The sequence below is a fragment of the Atractosteus spatula genome, chromosome 13 (genome assembly GCF_055471065.1).
Source record: "Atractosteus spatula isolate fAtrSpa1 chromosome 13, fAtrSpa1.hap1, whole genome shotgun sequence".
Classification (NCBI taxonomy): domain Eukaryota; kingdom Metazoa; phylum Chordata; class Actinopteri; order Semionotiformes; family Lepisosteidae; genus Atractosteus; species Atractosteus spatula.
Genome location: NC_142718.1, coordinates 5,934,880 through 5,956,731, shown reverse-complemented (window position 1 = coordinate 5,956,731; position 21,852 = coordinate 5,934,880). Strand labels below are relative to the sequence as shown.

At 38.5% G+C, this 21,852-nt stretch overlaps 1 protein-coding gene across 1 annotated transcript in view; it reads right to left on the bottom strand.

Annotated features, from left to right (window-relative positions):
• cdk15 (cyclin dependent kinase 15) overlaps positions 1–21,852 on the bottom strand; it is a 152,167-nt gene that overhangs the window by 105,644 nt on the left and 24,671 nt on the right. Inside the window, exon 6 of the mRNA XM_088930527.1 lies at positions 20,952–21,046. Within this exon, the coding sequence (XP_088786653.1) occupies positions 20,952–21,046 (95 nt within the window). The remainder of the gene's footprint in view (positions 1–20,951; positions 21,047–21,852) is intronic.

Sequence of the window (21,852 nt, the reverse complement as noted above, 5' to 3'; positions counted from 1 at the left end):
CTTGAAGGAAAACTGATCCCTAACCCTAACCTCCCAACCCCTTAGCTAGGGTTAGGGTTAGGATTCCCTAAAACATAGACAATTTCTAATGGCACGGCTGTAATTCAGGTCAGAAATGATATGTAGAAATGATAGAGTTTCCAAGATATCTTCACATTTTTTTTCTATCACTCTATGTATGGCTATATACACAGCATCGGCCTAACAGGGAATTTGGTCTATACTGCTCCTATAGCAAAAGTTTGAAAGAAAGTCAATAAAGCTCTCATACTCCTGCATTTGGTGTTCAATCCAGAGGCATACTTCCATATAAACTGAGAATTTATTGGGTATTCCTCACTCTTACCCTAGTTTGGCCCAAAACACTCCTCATTGACAACACCATTTAACATGAGATTTCCACTCTCAGAATACTTGACTTAAAACAGAATTTGAGCGTTGATGATGCATTCTCTTGGATTTGGGAAGGTTGCTATGTCAGTTCTGACTGTTAGCTTCATTTGCTGAAGTATATTTTCCATGGAAATGAGTAGAAGGTGGCATTGATTCCTTGAAGGAAAACTGATCCCTAACCCTAACCTCCCAACCCCTTAGCTAGGGTTAGGGTTAGGATTCTCTAAAACATAGACAATTTCTAATGGCATGGCTGTAATTCAGGTCAGAAATGATATGTAGAAATGATAGAGTTTCCAAGATATCTTCACATTTTTTTTCTATCACTCTATGTATGGCTATATACACAGCATCGGCCTAACAGGGAATTTGGTCTATACTGCTCCTATAGCAAAAGTTTGAAAGAAAGTCAATAAAGCTCTCATACTCCTGCATTTGGTGTTCAATCCAGAGGCATACTTCCATATAAACTGAGAATTTATTGGGTATTCCTCACTCTTACCCTAGTTTGGCCCAAAACACTCCTCATTGACAACACCATTTACCTTGAGATTGCCACTCTCAGAATACTTGACTTAAAACAGAATTTGAGCGTTGATGATGCATTCTCTTGGATTTGGGAAGGTTGCTATGTCAGTTCTGACTGTTAGCTTCATTTGCTGAAGTATATTTTCCATGGAAATGAGTAGAAGGTGGCATTGATTCCTTGAAGGAAAACTGATCCCTAACCCTAACCTCCCAACCCCTTAGCTAGGGTTAGGGTTAGGATTCTCTAAAACATAGACAATTTCTAATGGCATGGCTGTAATTCAGGTCAGAAATGATATGTAGAAATGATAGAGTTTCCAAGATATCTTCACATTTTTTTTCTATCACTCTATGTATGGCTATATACACAGCATCGGCCTAACAGGGAATTTGGTCTATACTGCTCCTATAGCAAAAGTTTGAAAGAAAGTCAATAAAGCTCTCATACTCCTGCATTTGGTGTTCAATCCAGAGGCATACTACCATATAAACTGAGAATTTATTGGGTATTCCTCACTCTTACCCTAGTTTGGCCCAAAACACTCCTCATTGACAACACCATTTAACATGAGATTGCCACTCTCAGAGTACTTGACCTAAAACAGAATTTGAGCGTTGATGATGCATTCTCTTGGATTTGGGAAGGTTGCTATGTCAGTTCTGACTGTTAGCTTCATTTGCTGAAGTATATTTTCCATGGAAATGAGTAGAAGGTGGCATTGATTCCTTGAAGGAAAACTGATCCCTAACCCTAACCTCCCAACCCCTTAGCTAGGGTTAGGGTTAGGATTCCATAAAACATAGACAATTTCTAATGGCATGGCTGTAATTCAGGTCAGAAATGATATGTAGAAATGATAGAGTTTCCAAGATATCTTCACATTTTTTTCTATCACTCTATGTATGGCTATATACACAGCATCGGCCTAACAGGGAATTTGGTCTATACTGCTCCTATAGCAAAAGTTTGAAAGAAAGTCAATAAAGCTCTCATACTCCTGCATTTGGTGTTCAATCCAGAGGCATACTACCATATAAACTGAGAATTTATTGGGTATTCCTCACTCTTACCCTAGTTTGGACCAAAACACTCCTCATTGACAACACCATTTAACATGAGATTTCCACTCTCAGAGTACTTGACCTAAAACAGAATTTGAGCGTTGATGATGCATTCTCTTGGATTTGGGAAGGTTGCTATGTCAGTTCTGACTGTTAGCTTCATTTGCTGAAGTATATTTTCCACGGAAATGAGTAGAAGGTGGCATTGATTCCTTGAAGGAAAACTGATCCCTAACCCTAACCTCCCAACCCCTAAGCTAGGGTTAGGGTTAGGATTCCCTAAAACATAGACAATTTCTAATGGCATGGCTGTAATTCAGGTCAGAAATGATATGTAGAAATGATAGAGTTTCCAAGATATCTTCACATTTTTTTTCTATCACTCTATGTATGGCTATATACACAGCATCGGCCTAACAGGGAATTTGGTCTATACTGCTCCTATAGCAAAAGTTTGAAAGAAAGTCAATAAAGCTCTCATACTCCTGCATTTGGTGTTCAATCCAGAGGCATACTACCATATAAACTGAGAATTTATTGGGTATTCCTCACTCTTACCCTAGTTTGGCCCAAAACACTCCTCATTGACAACACCATTTAACATGAGATTTCCACTCTCAGAGTACTTGACCTAAAACAGAATTTGAGCGTTGATGATGCATTCTCTTGGATTTGGGAAGGTTGCTATGTCAGTTCTGACTGTTAGCTTCATTTGCTGAAGTATATTTTCCACGGAAATGAGTAGAAGGTAGCATTGATTCCTTGAAGGAAAACTGATCCCTAACCCTAACCTCCCAACCCCTTAGCTAGGGTTAGGGTTAGGATTCCCTAAAACATAGACAATTTCTAATGGCACGGCTGTAATTCAGGTCAGAAATGATATGTAGAAATGATAGAGTTTCCAAGATATCTTCACATTTTTTTTCTATCACTCTATGTATGGCTATATACACAGCATCGGCCTAACAGGGAATTTGGTCTATACTGCTCCTATAGCAAAAGTTTGAAAGAAAGTCAATAAAGCTCTCATACTCCTGCATTTGGTGTTCAATCCAGAGGCATACTTCCATATAAACTGAGAATTTATTGGGTATTCCTCACTCTTACCCTAGTTTGGCCCAAAACACTCCTCATTGACAACACCATTTAACATGAGATTTCCACTCTCAGAATACTTGACTTAAAACAGAATTTGAGCGTTGATTATGGATTCTCTTGGATTTGGGAAGGTTGCTATGTCAGTTCTGACTGTTAGCTTCATTTGCTGAAGTATATTTTCCACGGAAATTAGTAGAAGGTGGCATTGATTCCTTGAAGGAAAACTGATCCCTAACCCTAACCTCCCAACCCCTAAGCTAGGGTTAGGGTTAGGATTCCCTAAAACATAGACAATTTCTAATGGCATGGCTGTAATTCAGGTCAGAAATGATATGTAGAAATGATAGAGTTTCCAAGATATCTTCACATTTTTTTTCTATCACTCTATGTATGGCTATATACACAGCATCGGCCTAACAGGGAATTTGGTCTATACTGCTCCTATAGCAAAAGTTTGAAAGAAAGTCAATAAAGCTCTCATACTCCTGCATTTGGTGTTCAATCCAGAGGCATACTACCATATAAACTGAGAATTTATTGGGTATTCCTCACTCTTACCCTAGTTTGGCCCAAAACACTCCTCATTGACAACACCATTTACCATGAGATTTCCACTCTCAGAATACTTGACTTAAAACAGAATTTGAGCGTTGATGATGCATTCTCTTGGATTTGGGAAGGTTGCTATGTCAGTTCTGACTGTTAGCTTCATTTGCTGAAGTATATTTTCCATGGAAATGAGTAGAAGGTGGCATTGATTCCTTGAAGGAAAACTGATCCCTAACCCTAACCTCCCAACCCCTTAGCTAGGGTTAGGGTTAGGATTCTCTAAAACATAGACAATTTCTAATGGCATGGCTGTAATTCAGGTCAGAAATGATATGTAGAAATGATAGAGTTTCCAAGATATCTTCACATTTTTTTTCTATCACTCTATGTATGGCTATATACACAGCATCGGCCTAACAGGGAATTTGGTCTATACTGCTCCTATAGCAAAAGTTTGAAAGAAAGTCAATAAAGCTCTCATACTCCTGCATTTGGTGTTCAATCCAGAGGCATACTGCCATATAAACTGAGAATTTATTGGGTATTCCTCACTCTTACCCTAGTTTGGCCCAAAACACTCCTCATTGACAACACCATTTAACATGAGATTGCCACTCTCAGAGTACTTGACCTAAAACAGAATTTGAGCGTTGATGATGCATTCTCTTGGATTTGGGAAGGTTGCTATGTCAGTTCTGACTGTTAGCTTCATTTGCTGAAGTATATTTTCCACGGAAATGAGTAGAAGGTGGCATTGATTCCTTGAAGGAAAACTGATCCCTAACCCTAACCTCCCAACCCCTTAGCTAGGGTTAGGGTTAGGATTCCCTAAAACATAGACAATTTCTAATGGCATAGCTGTAATTCAGGTCAGAAATGATATGTAGAAATGATAGAGTTTCCAAGATATCTTCACATTTTTTTCTATCACTCTATGTATGGCTATATGCACAGCATCGGCCTAACAGGGAATTTGGTCTATACTGCTCCTATAGCAAAAGTTTGAAAGAAAGTCAATAAAGCTCTCATACTCCTGCATTTGGTGTTCAATCCAGAGGCATACTACCATATAAACTGAGAATTTATTGGGTATTCCTCACTCTTACCCTAGTTTGGCCCAAAACACTCCTCATTGACAACACCATTTAACATGAGATTTCCACTCTCAGAGTACTTGACCTAAAGCAGAATTTGAGCGTTGATGATGCATTCTCTTGGATTTGGGAAGGTTGCTATGTCAGTTCTGACTGTTAGCTTCATTTGCTGAAGTATATTTTCCATGGAAATGAGTAGAAGGTGGCATTGATTCCTTGAAGGAAAACTGATCCCTAACCCTAACCTCCCAACCCCTTAGCTAGGGTTAGGGTTAGGATTCTCTAAAACATAGACAATTTCTAATGGCATGGCTGTAATTCAGGTCAGAAATGATATGTAGAAATGATAGAGTTTCCAAGATATCTTCACATTTTTTTTCTATCACTCTATGTATGGCTATATACACAGCATCGGCCTAACAGGGAATTTGGTCTATACTGCTCCTATAGCAAAAGTTTGAAAGAAAGTCAATAAAGCTCTCATACTCCTGCATTTGGTGTTCAATCCAGAGGCATACTACCATATAAACTGAGAATTTATTGGGTATTCCTCACTCTTACCCTAGTTTGGCCCAAAACACTCCTCATTGACAACACCATTTAACATGAGATTTCCACTCTCAGAGTACTTGACCTAAAACAGAATTTGAGCGTTGATGATGCATTCTCTTGGATTTGGGAAGGTTGCTATGTCAGTTCTGACTGTTAGCTTCATTTGCTGAAGTATATTTTCCACGGAAATGAGTAGAAGGTGGCATTGATTCCTTGAAGGAAAACTGATCCCTAACCCTAACCTCCCAACCCCTAAGCTAGGGTTAGGGTTAGGATTCCCTAAAACATAGACAATTTCTAATGGCATGGCTGTAATTCAGGTCAGAAATGATATGTAGAAATGATAGAGTTTCCAAGATATCTTCACATTTTTTTTCTATCACTCTATGTATGGCTATATACACAGCATCGGCCTAACAGGGAATTTGGTCTATACTGCTCCTATAGCAAAAGTTTGAAAGAAAGTCAATAAAGCTCTCATACTCCTGCATTTGGTGTTCAATCCAGAGGCATACTACCATATAAACTGAGAATTTATTGGGTATTCCTCACTCTTACCCTAGTTTGGCCCAAAACACTCCTCATTGACAACACCATTTAACATGAGATTTCCACTCTCAGAGTACTTGACCTAAAACAGAATTTGAGCGTTGATGATGCATTCTCTTGGATTTGGGAAGGTTGCTATGTCAGTTCTGACTGTTAGCTTCATTTGCTGAAGTATATTTTCCACGGAAATGAGTAGAAGGTAGCATTGATTCCTTGAAGGAAAACTGATCCCTAACCCTAACCTCCCAACCCCTTAGCTAGGGTTAGGGTTAGGATTCCCTAAAACATAGACAATTTCTAATGGCACGGCTGTAATTCAGGTCAGAAATGATATGTAGAAATGATAGAGTTTCCAAGATATCTTCACATTTTTTTTCTATCACTCTATGTATGGCTATATACACAGCATCGGCCTAACAGGGAATTTGGTCTATACTGCTCCTATAGCAAAAGTTTGAAAGAAAGTCAATAAAGCTCTCATACTCCTGCATTTGGTGTTCAATCCAGAGGCATACTTCCATATAAACTGAGAATTTATTGGGTATTCCTCACTCTTACCCTAGTTTGGCCCAAAACACTCCTCATTGACAACACCATTTAACATGAGATTTCCACTCTCAGAATACTTGACTTAAAACAGAATTTGAGCGTTGATGATGCATTCTCTTGGATTTGGGAAGGTTGCTATGTCAGTTCTGACTGTTAGCTTCATTTGCTGAAGTATATTTTCCATGGAAATGAGTAGAAGGTGGCATTGATTCCTTGAAGGAAAACTGATCCCTAACCCTAACCTCCCAACCCCTTAGCTAGGGTTAGGGTTAGGATTCTCTAAAACATAGACAATTTCTAATGGCATGGCTGTAATTCAGGTCAGAAATGATATGTAGAAATGATAGAGTTTCCAAGATATCTTCACATTTTTTTTCTATCACTCTATGTATGGCTATATACACAGCATCGGCCTAACAGGGAATTTGGTCTATACTGCTCCTATAGCAAAAGTTTGAAAGAAAGTCAATAAAGCTCTCATACTCCTGCATTTGGTGTTCAATCCAGAGGCATACTTCCATATAAACTGAGAATTTATTGGGTATTCCTCACTCTTACCCTAGTTTGGCCCAAAACACTCCTCATTGACAACACCATTTACCTTGAGATTGCCACTCTCAGAATACTTGACTTAAAACAGAATTTGAGCGTTGATGATGCATTCTCTTGGATTTGGGAAGGTTGCTATGTCAGTTCTGACTGTTAGCTTCATTTGCTGAAGTATATTTTCCATGGAAATGAGTAGAAGGTGGCATTGATTCCTTGAAGGAAAACTGATCCCTAACCCTAACCTCCCAACCCCTTAGCTAGGGTTAGGGTTAGGATTCTCTAAAACATAGACAATTTCTAATGGCATGGCTGTAATTCAGGTCAGAAATGATATGTAGAAATGATAGAGTTTCCAAGATATCTTCACATTTTTTTTCTATCACTCTATGTATGGCTATATACACAGCATCGGCCTAACAGGGAATTTGGTCTATACTGCTCCTATAGCAAAAGTTTGAAAGAAAGTCAATAAAGCTCTCATACTCCTGCATTTGGTGTTCAATCCAGAGGCATACTACCATATAAACTGAGAATTTATTGGGTATTCCTCACTCTTACCCTAGTTTGGCCCAAAACACTCCTCATTGACAACACCATTTAACATGAGATTGCCACTCTCAGAGTACTTGACCTAAAACAGAATTTGAGCGTTGATGATGCATTCTCTTGGATTTGGGAAGGTTGCTATGTCAGTTCTGACTGTTAGCTTCATTTGCTGAAGTATATTTTCCATGGAAATGAGTAGAAGGTGGCATTGATTCCTTGAAGGAAAACTGATCCCTAACCCTAACCTCCCAACCCCTTAGCTAGGGTTAGGGTTAGGATTCCATAAAACATAGACAATTTCTAATGGCATGGCTGTAATTCAGGTCAGAAATGATATGTAGAAATGATAGAGTTTCCAAGATATCTTCACATTTTTTTCTATCACTCTATGTATGGCTATATACACAGCATCGGCCTAACAGGGAATTTGGTCTATACTGCTCCTATAGCAAAAGTTTGAAAGAAAGTCAATAAAGCTCTCATACTCCTGCATTTGGTGTTCAATCCAGAGGCATACTACCATATAAACTGAGAATTTATTGGGTATTCCTCACTCTTACCCTAGTTTGGACCAAAACACTCCTCATTGACAACACCATTTAACATGAGATTTCCACTCTCAGAGTACTTGACCTAAAACAGAATTTGAGCGTTGATGATGCATTCTCTTGGATTTGGGAAGGTTGCTATGTCAGTTCTGACTGTTAGCTTCATTTGCTGAAGTATATTTTCCACGGAAATGAGTAGAAGGTGGCATTGATTCCTTGAAGGAAAACTGATCCCTAACCCTAACCTCCCAACCCCTAAGCTAGGGTTAGGGTTAGGATTCCCTAAAACATAGACAATTTCTAATGGCATGGCTGTAATTCAGGTCAGAAATGATATGTAGAAATGATAGAGTTTCCAAGATATCTTCACATTTTTTTTCTATCACTCTATGTATGGCTATATACACAGCATCGGCCTAACAGGGAATTTGGTCTATACTGCTCCTATAGCAAAAGTTTGAAAGAAAGTCAATAAAGCTCTCATACTCCTGCATTTGGTGTTCAATCCAGAGGCATACTACCATATAAACTGAGAATTTATTGGGTATTCCTCACTCTTACCCTAGTTTGGCCCAAAACACTCCTCATTGACAACACCATTTAACATGAGATTTCCACTCTCAGAGTACTTGACCTAAAACAGAATTTGAGCGTTGATGATGCATTCTCTTGGATTTGGGAAGGTTGCTATGTCAGTTCTGACTGTTAGCTTCATTTGCTGAAGTATATTTTCCACGGAAATGAGTAGAAGGTAGCATTGATTCCTTGAAGGAAAACTGATCCCTAACCCTAACCTCCCAACCCCTTAGCTAGGGTTAGGGTTAGGATTCCCTAAAACATAGACAATTTCTAATGGCACGGCTGTAATTCAGGTCAGAAATGATATGTAGAAATGATAGAGTTTCCAAGATATCTTCACATTTTTTTTCTATCACTCTATGTATGGCTATATACACAGCATCGGCCTAACAGGGAATTTGGTCTATACTGCTCCTATAGCAAAAGTTTGAAAGAAAGTCAATAAAGCTCTCATACTCCTGCATTTGGTGTTCAATCCAGAGGCATACTTCCATATAAACTGAGAATTTATTGGGTATTCCTCACTCTTACCCTAGTTTGGCCCAAAACACTCCTCATTGACAACACCATTTAACATGAGATTTCCACTCTCAGAATACTTGACTTAAAACAGAATTTGAGCGTTGATTATGGATTCTCTTGGATTTGGGAAGGTTGCTATGTCAGTTCTGACTGTTAGCTTCATTTGCTGAAGTATATTTTCCACGGAAATGAGTAGAAGGTGGCATTGATTCCTTGAAGGAAAACTGATCCCTAACCCTAACCTCCCAACCCCTAAGCTAGGGTTAGGGTTAGGATTCCCTAAAACATAGACAATTTCTAATGGCATGGCTGTAATTCAGGTCAGAAATGATATGTAGAAATGATAGAGTTTCCAAGATATCTTCACATTTTTTTTCTATCACTCTATGTATGGCTATATACACAGCATCGGCCTAACAGGGAATTTGGTCTATACTGCTCCTATAGCAAAAGTTTGAAAGAAAGTCAATAAAGCTCTCATACTCCTGCATTTGGTGTTCAATCCAGAGGCATACTTCCATATAAACTGAGAATTTATTGGGTATTCCTCACTCTTACCCTAGTTTGGCCCAAAACACTCCTCATTGACAACACCATTTACCTTGAGATTGCCACTCTCAGAATACTTGACTTAAAACAGAATTTGAGCGTTGATGATGCATTCTCTTGGATTTGGGAAGGTTGCTATGTCAGTTCTGACTGTTAGCTTCATTTGCTGAAGTATATTTTCCATGGAAATGAGTAGAAGGTGGCATTGATTCCTTGAAGGAAAACTGATCCCTAACCCTAACCTCCCAACCCCTTAGCTAGGGTTAGGGTTAGGATTCTCTAAAACATAGACAATTTCTAATGGCATGGCTGTAATTCAGGTCAGAAATGATATGTAGAAATGATAGAGTTTCCAAGATATCTTCACATTTTTTTTCTATCACTCTATGTATGGCTATATACACAGCATCGGCCTAACAGGGAATTTGGTCTATACTGCTCCTATAGCAAAAGTTTGAAAGAAAGTCAATAAAGCTCTCATACTCCTGCATTTGGTGTTCAATCCAGAGGCATACTACCATATAAACTGAGAATTTATTGGGTATTCCTCACTCTTACCCTAGTTTGGACCAAAACACTCCTCATTGACAACACCATTTAACATGAGATTTCCACTCTCAGAGTACTTGACCTAAAACAGAATTTGAGCGTTGATGATGCATTCTCTTGGATTTGGGAAGGTTGCTATGTCAGTTCTGACTGTTAGCTTCATTTGCTGAAGTATATTTTCCACGGAAATGAGTAGAAGGTGGCATTGATTCCTTGAAGGAAAACTGATCCCTAACCCTAACCTCCCAACCCCTTAGCTAGGGTTAGGGTTAGGATTCCCTAAAACATAGACAATTTCTAATGGCATGGCTGTAATTCAGGTCAGAAATGATATGTAGAAATGATAGAGTTTCCAAGATATCTTCACATTTTTTTCTATCACTCTATGTATGGCTATATACACAGCATCGGCCTAACAGGGAATTTGGTCTATACTGCTCCTATAGCAAAAGTTTGAAAGAAAGTCAATAAAGCTCTCATACTCCTGCATTTGGTGTTCAATCCAGAGGCATACTACCATATAAACTGAGAATTTATTGGGTATTCCTCACTCTTACCCTAGTTTGGACCAAAACACTCCTCATTGACAACACCATTTAACATGAGATTTCCACTCTCAGAGTACTTGACCTAAAACAGAATTTGAGCGTTGATGATGCATTCTCTTGGATTTGGGAAGGTTGCTATGTCAGTTCTGACTGTTAGCTTCATTTGCTGAAGTATATTTTCCACGGAAATGAGTAGAAGGTAGCATTGATTCCTTGAAGGAAAACTGATCCCTAACCCTAACCTCCCAACCCCTTAGCTAGGGTTAGGGTTAGGATTCCCTAAAACATAGACAATTTCTAATGGCACGGCTGTAATTCAGGTCAGAAATGATATGTAGAAATGATAGAGTTTCCAAGATATCTTCACATTTTTTTTCTATCACTCTATGTATGGCTATATACACAGCATCGGCCTAACAGGGAATTTGGTCTATACTGCTCCTATAGCAAAAGTTTGAAAGAAAGTCAATAAAGCTCTCATACTCCTGCATTTGGTGTTCAATCCAGAGGCATACTTCCATATAAACTGAGAATTTATTGGGTATTCCTCAATCTTACCCTAGTTTGGCCCAAAACACTCCTCATTGACAACACCATTTAACATGAGATTTCCACTCTCAGAATACTTGACTTAAAACAGAATTTGAGCGTTGATTATGCATTCTCTTGGATTTGGGAAGGTTGCTATGTCAGTTCTGACTGTTAGCTTCATTTGCTGAAGTATATTTTCCACGGAAATGAGTAGAAGGTGGCATTGATTCCTTGAAGGAAAACTGATCCCTAACCCTAACCTCCCAACCCCTAAGCTAGGGTTAGGGTTAGGATTCCCTAAAACATAGACAATTTCTAATGGCATGGCTGTAATTCAGGTCAGAAATGATATGTAGAAATGATAGAGTTTCCAAGATATCTTCACATTTTTTTTCTATCACTCTATGTATGGCTATATACACAGCATCGGCCTAACAGGGAATTTGGTCTATACTGCTCCTATAGCAAAAGTTTGAAAGAAAGTCAATAAAGCTCTCATACTCCTGCATTTGGTGTTCAATCCAGAGGCATACTACCATATAAACTGAGAATTTATTGGGTATTCCTCACTCTTACCCTAGTTTGGCCCAAAACACTCCTCATTGACAACACCATTTAACATGAGATTTCCACTCTCAGAGTACTTAACCTAAAACAGAATTTGAGCGTTGATGATGCATTCTCTTGGATTTGGGAAGGTTGCTATGTCAGTTCTGACTGTTAGCTTCATTTGCTGAAGTATATTTTCCACGGAAATGAGTAGAAGGTGGCATTGATTCCTTGAAGGAAAACTGATCCCTAACCCTAACCTCCCAACCCCTTAGCTAGGGTTAGGGTTAGGATTCCCTAAAACATAGACAATTTCTAATGGCATGGCTGTAATTCAGGTCAGAAATGATATGTAGAAATGATAGAGTTTCCAAGATATCTTCACATTTTTTTCTATCACTCTATGTATGGCTATATACACAGCATCGGCCTAACAGGGAATTTGGTCTATACTGCTCCTATAGCAAAAGTTTGAAAGAAAGTCAATAAAGCTCTCATACTCCTGCATTTGGTGTTCAATCCAGAGGCATACTACCATATAAACTGAGAATTTATTGGGTATTCCTCACTCTTACCCTAGTTTGGACCAAAACACTCCTCATTGACAACACCATTTAACATGAGATTTCCACTCTCAGAATACTTGACTTAAAACAGAATTTGAGCATTGATGATGCATTCTCTTGGATTTGGGAAGGTTGCTATGTCAGTTCTGACTGTTAGCTTCATTTGCTGAAGTATATTTTCCACGGAAATGAGTAGAAGGTGGCATTGATTCCTTGAAGGAAAACTGATCCCTAACCCTAACCTCCCAACCCCTTAGCTAGGGTTAGGGTTAGGAATCCGTAAAACATAGACAATTTCTAATGGCATAGCTGTACTTCAGGTCAGAAATGATATGTAGAAATGATAGAGTTTCCAAGATATCTTCACATTTTTTTTCTATCACTCTATGTATGGCTATATACACAGCATCGGCCTAACAGGGAATTTGGTCTATACTGCTCCTATAAAAAAAGTTTGAAAGAAAGTCAATAAAGCTCTCATACTCCTGCATTTGGTGTTCAATCCAGAGGCATACTACCATATAAACTGAGAATTTATTGGGTATTCCTCACTCTTACCCTAGTTTGGACCAAAACACTCCTCATTGACAACACCATTTAACATGAGATTTCCACTCTCAGAGTACTTAACCTAAAACAGAATTTGAGCGTTGATGATGCATTCTCTTGGATTTGGGAAGGTTGCTATGTCAGTTCTGACTGTTAGCTTCATTTGCTGAAGTATATTTTCCACGGAAATGAGTAGAAGGTGGCATTGATTCCTTGAAGGAAAACTGATCCCTAACCCTAACCTCCCAACCCCTTAGCTAGGGTTAGGGTTAGGATTCCCTAAAACATAGACAATTTCTAATGGCATGGCTGTAATTCAGGTCAGAAATGATATGTAGAAATGATAGAGTTTCCAAGATATCTTCACATTTTTTTCTATCACTCTATGTATGGCTATATACACAGCATCGGCCTAACAGGGAATTTGGTCTATACTGCTCCTATAGCAAAAGTTTGAAAGAAAGTCAATAAAGCTCTCATACTCCTGCATTTGGTGTTCAATCCAGAGGCATACTACCATATAAACTGAGAATTTATTGGGTATTCCTCACTCTTACCCTAGTTTGGACCAAAACACTCCTCATTGACAACACCATTTAACATGAGATTTCCACTCTCAGAGTACTTGACCTAAAACAGAATTTGAGCGTTGATGATGCATTCTCTTGGATTTGGGAAGGTTGCTATGTCAGTTCTGACTGTTAGCTTCATTTGCTGAAGTATATTTTCCACGGAAATGAGTAGAAGGTAGCATTGATTCCTTGAAGGAAAACTGATCCCTAACCCTAACCTCCCAACCCCTAAGCTAGGGTTAGGGTTAGGATTCCCTAAAACATAGACAATTTCTAATGGCACGGCTGTAATTCAGGTCAGAAATGATATGTAGAAATGATAGAGTTTCCAAGATATCTTCACATTTTTTTTCTATCACTCTATGTATGGCTATATACACAGCATCGGCCTAACAGGGAATTTGGTCTATACTGCTCCTATAGCAAAAGTTTGAAAGAAAGTCAATAAAGCTCTCATACTCCTGCATTTGGTGTTCAATCCAGAGGCATACTACCATATAAACTGAGAATTTATTGGGTATTCCTCACTCTTACCCTAGTTTGGACCAAAACACTCCTCATTGACAACACCATTTAACATGAGATTTCCACTCTCAGAGTACTTGACCTAAAACAGAATTTGAGCGTTGATGATGCATTCTCTTGGATTTGGGAAGGTTGCTATGTCAGTTCTGACTGTTAGCTTCATTTGCTGAAGTATATTTTCCACGGAAATGAGTAGAAGGTGGCATTGATTCCTTGAAGGAAAACTGATCCCTAACCCTAACCTCCCAACCCCTTAGCTAGGGTTAGGGTTAGGATTCCCTAAAACATAGACAATTTCTAATGGCATGGCTGTAATTCAGGTCAGAAATGATATGTAGAAATGATAGAGTTTCCAAGATATCTTCACATTTTTTTCTATCACTCTATGTATGGCTATATACACAGCATCGGCCTAACAGGGAATTTGGTCTATACTGCTCCTATAGCAAAAGTTTGAAAGAAAGTCAATAAAGCTCTCATACTCCTGCATTTGGTGTTCAATCCAGAGGCATACTACCATATAAACTGAGAATTTATTGGGTATTCCTCACTCTTACCCTAGTTTGGACCAAAACACTCCTCATTGACAACACCATTTAACATGAGATTTCCACTCTCAGAGTACTTGACCTAAAACAGAATTTGAGCGTTGATGATGCATTCTCTTGGATTTGGGAAGGTTGCTATGTCAGTTCTGACTGTTAGCTTCATTTGCTGAAGTATATTTTCCACGGAAATGAGTAGAAGGTAGCATTGATTCCTTGAAGGAAAACTGATCCCTAACCCTAACCTCCCAACCCCTAAGCTAGGGTTAGGGTTAGGATTCCCTAAAACATAGACAATTTCTAATGGCACGGCTGTAATTCAGGTCAGAAATGATATGTAGAAATGATAGAGTTTCCAAGATATCTTCACATTTTTTTTCTATCACTCTATGTATGGCTATATACACAGCATCGGCCTAACAGGGAATTTGGTCTATACTGCTCCTATAGCAAAAGTTTGAAAGAAAGTCAATAAAGCTCTCATACTCCTGCATTTGGTGTTCAATCCAGAGGCATACTTCCATATAAACTGAGAATTTATTGGGTATTCCTCACTCTTACCCTAGTTTGGCCCAAAACACTCCTCATTGACAACACCATTTAACATGAGATTTCCACTCTCAGAGTACTTGACCTAAAACAGAATTTGAGCGTTGATGATGCATTCTCTTGGATTTGGGAAGGTTGCTATGTCAGTTCTGACTGTTAGCTTCATTTGCTGAAGTATATTTTCCACGGAAATGAGTAGAAGGTGGCATTGATTCCTTGAAGGAAAACTGATCCCTAACCCTAACCTCCCAACCCCTTAGCTAGGGTTAGGGTTAGGAATCCGTAAAACATAGACAATTTCTAATGGCATAGCTGTAATTCAGGTCAGAAATGATATGTAGAAATGATAGAGTTTCCAAGATATCTTCACATTTTTTTTCTATCACTCTATGTATGGCTATATACACAGCATCGGCCTAACAGGGAATTTGGTCTATACTGCTCCTATAAAAAAAGTTTGAAAGAAAGTCAATAAAGCTCTCATACTCCTGCATTTGGTGTTCAATCCAGAGGCATACTACCATATAAACTGAGAATTTATTGGGTATTCCTCACTCTTACCCTAGTTTGGCCCAAAACACTCCACATTGACAACACCATTTAACATGAGATTTCCACTCTCAGAGTACTTGACCTAAAACAGAATTTGAGCGTTGATGATGCATTCTCTTGGATTTGGGAAGGTTGCTATGTCAGTTCTGACTGTTAGCTTCATTTGCTGAAGTATATTTTCCACGGAAATGAGTAGAAGGTGGCATTGATTCCTTGAAGGAAAACTGATCCCTAACCCTAACCTCCCAACCCCTTAGCTAGGGTTAGGGTTAGGATTCCCTAAAACATAGACAATTTCTAATGGCATGGCTGTAATTCAGGTCAGAAATGATATGTAGAAATGATAGAGTTTCCAAGATATCTTCACATTTTTTTCTATCACTCTATGTATGGCTATATACACAGCATCGGCCTAACAGGGAATTTGGTCTATACTGCTCCTATAGCAAAAGTTTGAAAGAAAGTCAATAAAGCTCTCATACTCCTGCATTTGGTGTTCAATCCAGAGGCATACTACCATATAAACTGAGAATTTATTGGGTATTCCTCACTCTTACCCTAGTTTGGACCAAAACACTCCTCATTGACAACACCATTTAACATGAGATTTCCACTCTCAGAGTACTTGACCTAAAACAGAATTTGAGCGTTGATGATGCATTCTCTTGGATTTGGGAAGGTTGCTATGTCAGTTCTGACTGTTAGCTTCATTTGCTGAAGTATATTTTCCACGGAAATGAGTAGAAGGTAGCATTGATTCCTTGAAGGAAAACTGATCCCTAACCCTAACCTCCCAACCCCTTAGCTAGGGTTAGGGTTAGGATTCCCTAAAACATAGACTATTTCTAATGGCATGGCTGTAATTCAGGTCAGAAATGATATGTAGAAATGATAGAGTTTCCAAGATATCTTCACATTTTTTTCTATCACTCTATGTATGGCTATATACACAGCATCGGCCTAACAGGGAATTTGGTCTATACTGCTCCTATAGCAAAAGTTTGAAAGAAAGTCAATAAAGCTCTCATACTCCTGCATTTGGTGTTCAATCCAGAGGCATACTACCATATAAACTGAGAATTTATTGGGTATTCCTCACTCTTACCCTAGTTTGGACCAAAACACTCCTCATTGACAACACCATTTAACATGAGATTTCCACTCTCAGAGTACTTGACTTAAAAAAGAATTTGAGCGTTGATGATGCATTCTCTTGGATTTGGGAAGGTTGCTATGTCAGTTCTGACTGTTAGCTTCATTTGCTGAAGTATATTTTCCACGGAAATGAGTAGAAGGTAGCATTGATTCCTTGAAGGAAAACTGATCCCTAACCCTAACCTCCCAACCCCTTAGCTAGGGTTAGGGTTAGGATTCCCTAAAACATAGACAATTTCTAATGGCACGGCTGTAATTCAGGTCAGAAATGATATGTAGAAATGATAGAGTTTCCAAGATATCTTCACATTTTTTTTCTATCACTCTATGTATGGCTATATACACAGCATCGGCCTAACAGGGAATTTGGTCTATACTGCTCCTATAGCAAAAGTTTGAAAGAAAGTCAATAAAGCTCTCATACTCCTGCATTTGGTGTTCAATCCAGAGGCATACTTCCATATAAACTGAGAATTTATTAGGTATTCCTCACTCTTACCCTAGTTTGGCCCAAAACACTCCTCATTGACAACACCATTTAACATGAGATTTCCACTCTCAGAATACTTGACTTAAAACAGAATTTGAGCGTTGATGATGCATTCTCTTGGATTTGGGAAGGTTGCTATGTCAGTTCTGACTGTTAGCTTCATTTGCTGAAGTATATTTTCCACGGAAATGAGTAGAAGGTGGCATTGATTCCTTGAAGGAAAACTGATCCCTAACCCTAACCTCCCAACCCCTTAGCTAGGGTTAGGGTTAGGAATCCGTAAAACATAGACAATTTCTAATGGCATAGCTGTACTTCAGGTCAGAAATGATATGTAGAAATGATAGAGTTTCCAAGATATCTTCACATTTTTTTTCTATCACTCTATGTATGGCTATATACACAGCATCGGCCTAACAGGGAATTTGGTCTATACTGCTCCTATAAAAAAAGTTTGAAAGAAAGTCAATAAAGCTCTCATACTCCTGCATTTGGTGTTCAATCCAGAGGCATACTACCATATAAACTGAGAATTTATTGGGTATTCCTCACTCTTACCCTAGTTTGGCCCAAAACACTCCTCATTGACAACACCATTTAACATGAGATTTCCACTCTCAGAGTACTTAACCTAAAACAGAATTTGACCGTTGATGATGCATTCTCTTGGATTTGGGAAGGTTGCTATGTCAGTTCTGACTGTTAGCTTCATTTGCTGAAGTATATTTTCCACGGAAATGAGTAGAAGGTGGCATTGATTCCTTGAAGGAAAACTGATCCCTAACCCTAACCTCCCAACCCCTTAGCTAGGGTTAGGGTTAGGATTCCCTAAAACATAGACAATTTCTAATGGCATGGCTGTAATTCAGGTCAGAAATGATATGTAGAAATGATAGAGTTTCCAAGATATCTTCACATTTTTTTCTATCACTCTATGTATGGCTATATACACAGCATCGGCCTAACAGGGAATTTGGTCTATACTGCTCCTATAGCAAAAGTTTGAAAGAAAGTCAATAAAGCTCTCATACTCCTGCATTTGGTGTTCAATCCAGAGGCATACTACCATATAAACTGAGAATTTATTGGGTATTCCTCACTCTTACCCTAGTTTGGACCAAAACACTCCTCATTGACAACACCATTTAACATGAGATTTCCACTCTCAGAGTACTTGACCTAAAACAGAATTTGAGCGTTGATGATGCATTCTCTTGGATTTGGGAAGGTTGCTATGTCAGTTCTGACTGTTAGCTTCATTTGCTGAAGTATATTTTCCACGGAAATGAGTAGAAGGTAGCATTGATTCCTTGAAGGAAAACTGATCCCTAACCCTAACCTCCCAACCCCTTAGCTAGGGTTAGGGTTAGGATTCCCTAAAACATAGACAATTTCTAATGGCACGGCTGTAATTCAGGTCAGAAATGATATGTAGAAATGATAGAGTTTCCAAGATATCTTCACATTTTTTTTCTATCACTCTATGTATGGCTATATACACAGCATCGGCCTAACAGGGAATTTGGTCTATACTGCTCCTATAGCAAAAGTTTGAAAGAAAGTCAATAAAGCTCTCATACTCCTGCATTTGGTGTTCAATCCAGAGGCATACTTCCATATAAACTGAGAATTTATTAGGTATTCCTCACTCTTACCCTAGTTTGGCCCAAAACACTCCTCATTGACAACACCATTTAACATGAGATTTCCACTCTCAGAATACTTGACTTAAAACAGAATTTGAGCATTGATGATGCATTCTCTTGGATTTGGGAAGGTTGCTATGTCAGTTCTGACTGTTAGCTTCATTTGCTGAAGTATATTTTCCACGGAAATGAGTAGAAGGTAGCATTGATTCCTTGAAGGAAAACTGATCCCTAACCCTAACCTCCCACCCCCTTAGCTAGGGTTAGGGTTAGGATTCCCTAAAACATAGACAATTTCTAATGGCATGGCTGTAATTCAGGTCAGAAATGATATGTAGAAATGATAGAGTTTCCAAGATATCTTCACATTTTTTTTCTATCACTCTATGTATGGCTATATACACAGCATCGGCCTAACAGGGAATTTGGTCTATACTGCTCCTATAAAAAAAATTTGAAAGAAAGTCAATAAAGCTCTCATACTCCTGCATTTGGTGTTCAATCCAGAGGCATACTACCATATAAACTGAGAATTTATTGGGTATTCCTCACTCTTACCCTAGTTTGGCCTACAACACTCCTCATTGACAACACCATTTAACATGAGATTTCCACTCTCAGAGTACTTGATTTAAAACAGAATTTGAGCGTTGATGATGCATTCTCTTGGATTTGGGAAGGTTGCTATGTCAGTTCTGACTGTTAGCTTCTTTTGCTGAAGTATATTTTCCACGGAAATGAGTAGAAGGTGGCATTGATTCCTTGAAGGAAAACTGAACCCTAACCCTAACCTCCCAACCCCTTAGCTAGGGTTAGGGTTAGGATTTTCAAGTTATCTTAACATTTTTTTCTGTTATTTTATATACTGTAAAGAAACTAATAAGATAAAGACACCATATTGATTGATTAAAAGTTTCGTTAAATATTGAATTAATAGAAGATGAGTACAGTATATCACTTTTTAATTGAAAGGCAAGGTTGTTCCAGATGAACGGAATATACTTTTAAATCAAAACCCATTGCAAATTATTTAATATTCCGTTTTCTTGAACTGATACATCTTCACACAAATAGTTATAGGTGTCTGGGACCTGAAGTCTAAAATGGCATAGTTCAATAATTTTACATTCCATGCAGAAATTGAGTTAAGAAAAAATATATGGGGTAGAAATCTGTTCTCTTACATTGTAATAGTAATAGTTCTATCCTCAGAATTGAAATTGATCTCTTGTTTCACCACAAAAAAAAACAGCAGATACAATAACACTGATGATTGGCATGTTTGTATCACATGAAATATGATCACACATTATTTCCATTGTTTTACAATATAAATGGCATCCAGAATCTAAAGTAAGCATCAACTATACAGTATATCAGATAAAAGCTCACTTTAAATTGAGCCAAACATAGTACTATCCTTTGTACATTTTTTATTATTATTATTATTATTATTATTATTATTAGAATCTGTGTGAAAAGATGTAAAAGATTCCTGGAAATGGACCAAGTGTTGCTATTTTATCAATGGATAAGATAATAAGGGCCATACAATAGAGTTAATTAACAGTTGTATACTAGAAGCAAAAGCACATAAGAGGAATATCAAGTCATATCTTTAGTTCACAATTACAGCATTTTAGTACATTACTTACTTGAATTAGCCATGATTATGTCATGCAATGAAGCTTACAGTGCTTACATTTTCCACAGTGCTAACTAGAAATCTGTCAGTCACATACAGTAAATCATTTGTTTTGAAACAACGAATAATTTGCTGGCTTTATTTTAATGCAATATTTACCTAACGAACTGCAATCATGGTCTAGCTAAAATCTTTCTGCCCCATTTAAAAAAAGATCTTTTTTGTTTTAAAAAGCTGTATTTCCGTTACTTTAAAATCCTGGTCCAAAAGAAGTAAGAGTGAGCCAAGCAATGGCTGACACAAAAGCACTCACCACATACTCGAAGACAAAAGTGAGGGACTCCCGCGTGTGGATGATGTCGTGGAGGAGAACAATGTTGGAGTGTTTTAGGCCCTTTAGCAGGGACGCTGAAATGTAAAAGCAGCAAGTGTGTCATTGACAGAACTGGCTGACTTTATGAATATATCATCATACACCTCCTTCAACCCATTTAAGGACATAAGAAACCGAAAGGTAAGGCCCATCTTGCCCATTGGGTAGTTAGTGACTATCTGATCCCAGCATCTCACCCTGTCGTTTCCTGAAAGAAACCTGAATTTCAGCTTCAGAAAGATAAGATCACTTTATTAGCCATACACAATTTCTTGCATTAGGAATTCATACCCTAGCTTGCTCTCCATGAGACACACAGACAGGGAGAGAAGCTGGGGGTCAGAGCAGAGGGTCAGCCATTGTACAGCGCCCCTGGAGCAGTTGGGGTTAAGGGCCTTGCTCAGGGGCCCAACAGAGTAGGATTTCTCTGCCAGCTGCAGGATTTGAACCGGCAACCTTCCAGCCACAGGCACAGATCCTTAGCCACAGCACCACGATAGCTCGTTTATTACTCCCATGAGCCTTCATGTAAAGAACAGTCTCCTGTTCACAGACTTAGTTGCACTTCCAAGCGGTTTCTGCTGGTGACTTCTGGTTTGTGTTAATTCAGATTGTCGGAGCCTTTGAGGGTTTTGAATGCTTGTGTCTGGTTCCTCTTGTTGTCGTTTCAGTTTCAGATCTGCTCTTTAAGCCCTGGAATGCTCTTCTCAGAAATGATATCAGAGTACCAGAATCTTTTTTACAGCATCTGAAATTGTACACAGTATTCAAAGACACGAATATAAAACACTGGCGTGTATAACAGGCAGGAACACCACTATACAAATGAAGCATTTGTATT